Source organism: Notothenia coriiceps, unplaced genomic scaffold, assembly GCF_000735185.1.
Source record: "Notothenia coriiceps isolate Sejong01 unplaced genomic scaffold, NC01 NC01_scaffold00012816, whole genome shotgun sequence".
Taxonomy (NCBI): Eukaryota; Metazoa; Chordata; class Actinopteri; order Perciformes; family Nototheniidae; genus Notothenia; species Notothenia coriiceps.
This window is the reverse complement of record NW_011345517.1, coordinates 1-9,625: the sequence shown is the minus strand read 5'-3', so window position 1 is coordinate 9,625 and position 9,625 is coordinate 1. Positions and strand designations below refer to the sequence as shown.

Below are 9,625 nucleotides of genomic sequence, written 5' to 3'. Positions count from 1 at the left end.
GACCCTTTAGGAGGGAACACCTGTAGCTTCAGCTGCCATTCCTGCTAGCGCATCAAGCAGAGCAGTCATGTGTTAACCTCTGTTATTAATGGCTAATAAAGATTGGAACTCCATTCTGAATACACCGCCTCCGACTCCCTTTTCACGGCACTACACGCAACTGATTTGAATATTCTCCAATTCCTGACCCAGTTGAAAACCAGTTGAATTACAAATATGGAGCTCCTAACAGTTAACCTGCTACAGACACACTCTGCTGCCTGAAAGCGACCCTGAATGGGAGTTATTACTGTTCTCTGGCCCTGTCGCACATACACAGGGCCGTCCCTCCCTACAGGAAGATCACGCAGACTTGCTTGGGGCCTCAACTGAGGCTCCCTCCCAATGCGGCGCACCCTGCGTTTATGCGGCGCAATTAGTGTGGTGTCGCCGCTGCGAGGCTCCACTAGCTCCACTAGCACTGGCACACACTGAACAGTCTGGTGGGTCATGGTCCAGGACATGTGATTTTGTGTTCCCATAAAAACATGTCCAAGATGTCCATGTGCCATACTAACGTCATGTGACATAACGAGCTACATTTCAAAAGCTTTTTTTGTTGTTGCTAAAGGTACAATTCAAGCCATTTAAGAATTAAAATGCTTACATAACATGTGCTTTATTACATTTAACCTGTTGTGGAAACCTTTCTTGATCAAATTGAAATGAAACAAATGAGACATACATCGCTGTGACACTGATGTCACATCGGGACTTTAACCCTAAACTTTCACAGTAAACCCAAAGTGACATATATGCACAATTAAAAATATTATTATGATCTGCTCAGTTAATTTAGCTGATTCAATTATATTGAGTTGATATGTTCTTATTCTTCAATTCAAAGAATGTTCAAAATAACTTAAACCAACAAATCATCCTAGTTAATGAAGTTATATATGAGTTATTTTACCATTAAAGCCCAAAGTGACATATATGTCACTTTTCAGATATTTGACACTAGGGGGGGGGGTTCTGGTCAGAAATGTGTTCTAGGTGGTCTATTTAGTCTAAATGATGTTCCCCTTAATTTTCCCAAAATAAGAAATGGGTCCGGGTTCTTGGTTAAAGTGGAACACCACTCACTTACTGTATATAATATATATAACCACAATCAAAAGTGGATTCACAAACGGCTGATCGAATCTTGTAAATGTTAGAAAGATACTTAGGAATGCTTTTTTACTTTCAAATAAATGTTATGTCTTCACGAGTGTTTTGTAATGTAATAAGTCTAGCTTTTAACAACATTCTGTTAGAATAGCATTTTCTGCTACAGTACTTTCTATTTGTTCTCCCCCACATTTCAGAGGGAATATTGCAGGCTACATTTTATTCCATTATATTTGTTTGTGTCTAGTTTTAGATTTACTACGCAATGATTGGCTTATAATAATGCAGTTCTAAAGTATAAAACTATTCAAATTAACTTCACCACGACCAGCTGTGACAATCACATTTCAATGCATTCAAATGAACAATCTAACATTATAATATTATAGCATAATAAGGCTGACTTTTTTGTTATGTCTTGAATGCAGGTCAAAACCGCACTGCCAGCATTTTTATTTGATATATTTTGTCCTGTGAAGAGCTCCTCCTTGATTAAGCTCTGAATGTGTCTGTTAGAATCATAAACTCACTAAACATTTGGGAGGTTATCCTCCACTTCACTGAATACCATCTTATCCTCTTTGTCCAGACCATGGTCCAGACGCTGCGTAAAGTCCACTCAGTCAAACCCATACAGTAATCACACGACTCAGCAGTAAATCTACCATATTTATTTCTTAGGCTGCACAGTCCTACACGTGTCATAATGAACATTCATGGCATCTCACATGACCTATAGCAGTTTCCAGCAGCAAAAAGTCACATCAGGAATGAAACACTGTTTTCTCATAGAACAACAAGCATCAGTATCTTTCCAAGACTTTACATTCAAATGGCCAAATGCACAGAAATTGGACCCAATCATGTAAAAAAGAAATGCAGAAAAGTGATACAAAAAACACAAAAAAGAGATATAACCCCAGCAATTTCATGATATGTAAAAATCTTTCCACTTAGTGCAGTTCATATATACAAGCAGTGGAAGAGGCTCAAAGTAGAAGAGTAAACTGTCATGTGAGTGTCCCTGAGATCCCCAACAAGCTGTACATGTTCAATTCCAGGTGGAGACATCCAAACATCTAAAAAGAATAAATGAATTCCCATGGATCAACATAAAGCTGAATATCCTTTGAGCTCTTACCTTTGATGTGCTGTTGCCTTATACTTATTGACATTTATTAGGAATGAACAATTTGAAGCATTCTTGTTGAAAAATGGATAAATGTCACAAAGCTTGTGTTTGTACTGCTGTTAGCTGTAGCGTGACATGTAAAACAACTTATTTGAATAAACTATTCAAAGAAACAAAACATTGAGAACTCTCCTCTGAAATAAAGCTGCTTCACTGCGTTCCTCTGTAGTACCGCGGCAGAGTCTTGAAATGTGATCATCAATCTCATCAAAAGTACATAATCCCACAATGACAGTGCAAATAAATATCACCTCTTCTTTTTGAAGGGAACTGTACAACTGCAATTTAGACCATTTCATACTCTGAGTTTGAATGTAAAGTTGACGCATGGTGTTAGACACATCCTGCAGGTTAAGGCAGCCGGCTCTACTGCACACTCACTATCCTGCTTTATTTAAAGTACTCAGGAAATATATCAGACATGTGATTAACATTTGAAGCAACAGGCAATATTTAAGAGGATCATAAAAAAACACGCACCTAATATCTGAATTAACATGAAAATAATATATATGACATCATGGCATTTCAAATTGGCAGCAATAGCTAATAGTAGTTAATAGTTCATTAGTCTGACGAGATAATATCCCACAATTCATAGGGGGTCAGAACAGTGGGATCTTAGTACTGTAGGGCTTTATCCTGAAACTCCAAAATTGTTTGAATGACAAATTAAGTGATTCCTGAAAGCTGTCCCCACAGGAGGATCACACGCCTCTACTCTTCCTTGATAACATAAACATTTGTTTGAAGAAGGTAGAAGATGAGATGCTGATGATTTCAGTGCAGCATCACTGCGCTCGCTGGCGGACAGCCCCCCCGTGGTGGCCGCCTCCCCCCGTCAGGTCGTTTCCTGGCAGCAGAGGAGTGAGCTCTGAAAACACATTGCTGCATGTCACTGAATATTATTTAGGCTTTTGGTCTTCGGTTCATTCAAGTTGAATTATTTGGCAAGTAATCTTCCCAGAGGGCTTCACAGTCTGTACAGAGTGAGTCTGCTTAGCTTAGCTTAGTTTAGCATAAAGATTGGAAACGGACAGAGCTATTCATGTAGAAATCACAAGTGATTGTTTGGCTTTACTCCAAAAGTCCAAATCCTTTCTGAGCCCTGCCGGCACAAAGAGCCTAAAGTCAAACACTGAAAGTCAAACTTTATTTTGTGTTATTAGATGAAATATCATTGAATGACACGATGCCATCAGGCATGCAGGCGAAGGGCACCGGTTCTGTTCTATTGTCTCTGTGGCACTTCCTCTACCTCATTTTAAAACCTTCAAATTGACTTAGATTAACAAAAAAAGGAAAATGACCCTGAAACAAAAGAGTGAATGAAATGTGATTTAATGTGCTCACCTCTCATCTGGGTCCCCCTCTTGCTGTGGGGGTCTGGGTTGGAGTTGGGACAGCTGGAGCTGTTGGCAGCTGAGGGGCTGCTGCCAGAGTTCCTTACTGCATCCTGTTTGCCTGCAGCGCCCCCCTGCTTGTTCCCATCCACAGTGTCCATCTTCACCAGGCAGAGAGTCTGCAGCAGCCCCATGGCATCGAAGTCCTCTCCGGAGCACTCTCTCCTCAGCAGCTCCAGCACCTACACACACACACACACACACACACACACACACACACACACACACACACACACACACACACACACACACACACACACACACACACACACACACACACACACACACACACACACACACACACACACACACACACACACTTTACCGATGGCTGTTTCACTATTCATCTGTTCCAACTGTTTCTCAGTGCCAGGCATGTTGAACATTCATCCCTTAAATAAAATGTATTACCTTTAACGTTTTGAACTGACCTTACTTTCTGCTAACTTATGTAGTTAGCAGAAAGTGCTTTTCTGGAAACTCAAAGACACTTTATGAAAGGTGAGTTTTGATTTCTGATTTGAACAAGTGTATGTGGAACATCATTTAATGTTAGCCATTTCAACTATTTATCTTCTTACTTTCTGTTACAAAAGTTTACGATTACTTTGCTATTTTGACCTTTTAGAATAGAATCAGAGGATGAAACCTCTTTGATGGTCACACATAGATGCACACAGCACAGTGACATGTGACCTCTGCTTTAACCCATCCTAGCACTAGAAGCAGTGGGCAGCTAATGTACAGTGCCCGGGGAGCAGTGGGAGTGGGGGGATTGGGTGGGTTGTCCGGTGCCTTGCTCAAGGGCACCACGGCAGGGCACGAGGTGAACTGGGACCTCTCCAAGTAGCAGTCCACGCTCCATATCTAGGTCTGGTCGGGGACTTGAACCGGCGACCCTACGGCTCACAGTCCAAGCCCACTGTCACTATTTCAACCATTGGCAGTTTAAAGCAAACTATTAGGACCCAGTGTGCGAAAAAGTACACGTCCCACCGTCTGGGACGTGTTATTTACAATATCGGACAAGTAGATCTTTCAACGGACAAGTGACGTTTTTCGCCCTGATTTATTGTCAAATTATTGATAAATTCAGTTTACAAAAGGCAGAACTCATTCGCAAATTGTTCGTTTAGAAATGTTAGTTTCGGTTCTGCTTGTCGATTCCTAAGGAAATGCATCTCGCCGCTTTCTGTACAGTTAGACGGGGGCGGGGCGGGAAGTGTAGCACAGTGGCAGGGTTGGGAAGCAAAACTCGGTTCCGAGAAGGAACAAATAACAATTGTCCGGTCCCGGGATTGATAAGAGTTGTGAGGACAGGAGGCGAGGCCGAGCCCCGCGGACCGCAGCTCTCTCTCTCTATGCTCCGGATCAGCTGATCGCTGCACGGTGCAGCTCAGCGTCTCTCTCTCTCTCTCTTTCTACACACAACGGATCCGCTGCCCGTTTAACAGCCTCATCTTTGTCAAACTTTCTTATGTTCTTTCTCTAACATGTAATGAAGGTTATTAAGCGTTTTAGCTCCTGTGTTGTTAATATTGACCGCCATTTCCTTTATGAAGTGAAGCAGCCTCCCTGTCTGTGTCCTCGCGCTGTACTCACATCCCCGGACTCCCAGACTCGGAGGAGCACAGGGATGTCAGTATTGTTTATGAAGCAGGGTATAGAAAGTACATTATTGAAATCAAAATACTATTTATTTACTTTTAAAAACAGTGAGCAGCTGGGCAGCTGCAGCATGTGTATTGCAGGACATTTGTAAGCGTGCAAGCGTCTTTGAGTTTTGGAAAAGCGCTAGGCCTAAATAGGCTATAAATATAATGCATTATTATTATTATTAGGCCTTTGTGTTGGACATGTGTGGTTGGACTCTGTCTCACAGGAAGGTTGCAGCATGTGTGTTGCAGGACATGTGTTGGACACACAGACTGTGTGGTTGGACTCTGTCTCACAGGCAGGTTGCAGTGTAACATCAGAGGAGACTGGGCCAATTGTACATTCTCAAACTGAACCACTTAGAACTAACTAAACAATGCAGAGATTATTTTTATATAATTGTATTCAATAACCGTAAGAAATTAAACAGTATGAAGTGATTTGTAAATAGGAATACAGATTTGACTTTCTCCCAGTTTGTCATGGGACTTATTTTTACCCTCTCAAAGAACCGGAATCGAGAACCGAAAATAACTGGAATCGAAAAGCAGAACCGGAATCGTTAAAATCCAAACGATACCAACACTATGTGTGATGCAGTAAAATCTTACCGTTCACTTACGTTAGCGGTGTCGTAAAAACCGTGGGAAAATGTAAAATACGATGGCGAAGAAGAAGATTCCAGTGGCCCAATTTGTGTCAATTCTGGACAAGTGAAAAATGTATTCGGACAAGTAAATTGCCAAACTCACTTGTCCATGGACAAGTACTCTCTAAAAACTTTTTCTCACACTGGGACCTCTCTGCTAGATGGCTCACTACCTTTTATAGACTCTCACAAAGTGCTGAGGTTCAATTTGTTCAAGTTAGCAGAGCTACAGTCCAGGAACACCTGGCTGCATTAGAGGTAGCCCCCGGGAATCGATGTATACTCCAAAGTCAGATATAAACTGAGACTTCTGATCGTAATAAATCATCATGTGGTGTCACGAGCTGTAACTGTTTTACAGCTCTGTGACCAATGTATTGTAGCCTTGTTGGAGGACATGGAAATTAAACAAACTGAAAAGTATAGTTTATATAGGAAAGTATATCGCCGAAATATTGATTTAGATTAGCTATTTTGAGACTATTTAAGTCAATACTTTTTTGTTAATAAATTAAATTTTTTGACTGAAAACCTTCGGCTGCTTATTGCTTTGGATTGCGTGTCGTCAACCCTGCTCTATAGTGGCAAAAGGAAACCTTGGATGCCACTACACACACACTTGCAGACCTTGATGTATTTGTAGGACTTGAGTTCGCTGATGTTCTCCTCCAGGAAGAGCAGATACAGAGAGAGGTCGTCCCAGCAGCTGCTGGGGGCGGGCAGGATGCTCACGGTGGGCAGTGATTGGTAGGTTTCCAGGAAGCGGGCATGTCCATTGCAGAAGAGGGGGCGGAGACTGGCATAGATCACTGCGGGAACCAGTGCAATGAACAGGACCAAGTTCACCAAGCTGGAAGCAGAGGGAAGGAAACAGACTGCGGTTATTGGAGGAAAATCAATTGAAATAAAACTGCACCCTAAAGGTATCAAATCAGTCACAATGGGCCGATTCATATATCATTATGATAATTGTTAGTTTCATTAGCTGCACTGCACAGACACGTACCTGAGCAGAGAGAAGACCCCCACAGCAATCAGCTTACACTGCACCTTCTCCGGGACCCCCGGGTCCGAGGCCAGCAGCCCCACCCGCAACTCGCAGCCAAAGTCGTCGGTGACGGAGGCCAGGCGCAGGTAGTAGCCCAGGTACACACAGGCACACAGCAGGGTGACCAGAGTCAGCCCCCGGCACAGCAGGTAGTAAAACAGCATGGAGCGCGAGAAGCGCTTAGTCATCAGAAACTTCTCCACCAGAGGGTAGTTAAAACATCCGTCAGTGGGGTCGCTGCGTGGGGGGGAGAGAACAGCAGAGGATGAGGATTTGCTTTTGTTGATTAACTTGATAAATATAAAAGTACAAACTATTGCAACATATTGCATCTTCAAAAAGAGGCAACGATCGTATTTGGTGCTCAGTCCCTGTCTCTGAAATCATTCAGACATGAACCAACCTCTGAGTTTAACCGTCACTCTTGGGTTGTCATTTGAACGCTTAAATAAAACAGCGAGGTTTAAACATTTCAAGGTTTTAAACCAAATTTTGAGTGTGACGTTAATAATAAATCAGATGTTGTCGTAGTACACTCCTTCCACTCATCTGGCTCAAAGTGAAGCTGCCGTCAGATAAGTGAACAGCAACAGAGGGTTGGAAAAGTAAATAAATGATCTCACAGTATAAACTGTGTTTTGGAGAAACATATAAGATAAGATAGTACTTTACTGATCCCAATTTGTGAAATGTTTGAGTTGCAGCAGCATAAAAAGACATGGCCTTGTGCAATACAATTTAAAAGACTAGAAATAAACAAGAAAGTAGAAAATATACAGAAAGTAGATAAAGCAGAGCTCTTGACGCCAGCTGTGTATAAAATACAGGATTTTCTTTCTGCTTCTGTTCTTCACTTCTACTGTTCTTCTGCGATGCTCTATCTGAGCCGGTTGACCTGCCTCCAGCTGTTTCTCTACCTGTCGGGGCCGAGCAGGCCTGCGGTGGCCAGGCGTTTGGCCAGAGTGACGGCGCGGTTGTAGCAGCGATCCAGCTCCTCCATGATGAAGCTGAGGTCTGACTGCAGGAGGGGGGCCGCAGTGAACCTCCAGAAGAGGGCCGGGACGTACATGAGCACCGCCACCAGCAGCAGGATGTACGGGAAGAACTGCACAGGAGAGACAGGAAGTGAGATGAGGCACAGTGTCTCTGTCCTCTCTTTAGCTGACACGTGATCTCACTTCCTCAGGGAAGAGTTCAGAAACAAGCACAACGTGATGCGACCTGCTCATGGCCAAGTACTTCATTTGAATATGAAGACCACTTTAAAAACATGTTGGGTCGAAGGCTTCAATAAGATAGGACTTGATTTATCCCCAAGGAAATTGTTGTGCCAGAGTTCCAAATATACAATAAACACAGCAGCATAATAATACAATTGTACACTAAGAGTAAAAAGAGCTAATAAATAACTACAAGAAACATAGACGGTTCACCGCAATATTAGAATACTTTGAAATGTTTAATTCTTTCCCAGGTTGTCTTTTTAGTTGTCACCAGTTTTTTAAAGTTTTTTATTGGATTTTAGAAACAACCCGGCGTTGTCTTTCACTGCCCAGTTTAACATTAGACCTGAGTTGAACCTCTTGGTTTAATGACATTTGTTCTTGTTTGAAATGACAGATTGAAATAGCGTGTGAAAAAAAAGAAGAGGACTCTTTCAGTAACCTGAGTGACAGAAGCTGCACAGTGGATCCAGATCTGTCTCTACACAACATGTGTGTGTTGTTGCTGTTCTAGTGCTGCGAGTGTTACAACATAAAGGTCCATTTAGGAATGTAGAGACATGCCTAATATGGCCCTGTGTTCCTCTTGGCTAAAAACATCTCAATATACATGTTCTCTAGCAGAATGTTGCAGTAGAATTTGCAGTCTGCACAGTGTTATATTTTACAGCTCAGTGTCAGTAAATATTGTGCAGTTAGTATTGGACTACAAAATAGATGCAAGCCTACAGGTAGAGTTATTTAAAGCATAAATTAGTCGGTTGGGTTCTGGAGGTGTGGTTACAGCAATTGTGCTTGGTTGGCGTGGCCTGTGCCTCGTGGTGGGGCCCAATGTGATATCTTTTCATGGGGCCCAAAATCCCTGGTGGCGCCCCTGTATGTGTGTGTGTGTGTGTGTGTGTGTACCTTGTGCAGCCACAGAGGTAGAGTGTGTGTGTGTGTGTGTGTGTGTGTGTGTGTGTGTGTCGTGCAGCCACAGAGGTAGTGTGTGTGTGTGTGTGTGTGTGTGTTTGTCTCTGTGTGAGAGTGTGTGTGTTTGTGTGCGAGAGAGAGCGTATGTGTGTGTGTGTGTGTGTGTGTGTGTGTGTGTGTGTGTGTGTGGGTCCTTTGTTCAGCCACAGAGGTAGAGTGTGTGTGTGTATGTGTGTACCTTGTGCAGCCACAGCGGTAGAGTGTGTGTGTGTGTGTGTGTGTGTGTGTGTGTGTGTGTGTGTGTACCTTGTGCAGCCACAGAGGTAGAGTGTGTGTGTGCACAGTTGCCCAGCAGTACGAGTCCACATACACAGCCTGCCTCCAGGAGAA

The 9,625-nt window shown here is 42.8% G+C and overlaps 1 protein-coding gene across 1 annotated transcript; it reads right to left on the bottom strand.

The window, feature by feature from the left end:
- Nucleotides 1–1,808: 1,808 nt before the first annotated feature.
- LOC104947607 (pannexin-1-like) lies at nucleotides 1,809–9,619 on the bottom strand (the record flags this gene model as incomplete). Its single annotated transcript, XM_010773658.1, has 6 exons — nucleotides 1,809–3,218; nucleotides 3,698–3,929; nucleotides 6,680–6,902; nucleotides 7,059–7,337; nucleotides 8,018–8,205; nucleotides 9,542–9,619. Coding segments are annotated over 6 exons (1,083 nt in total), but the record flags the coding sequence as incomplete, so codon positions are not given.
- Nucleotides 9,620–9,625: the final 6 nt, after the last annotated feature.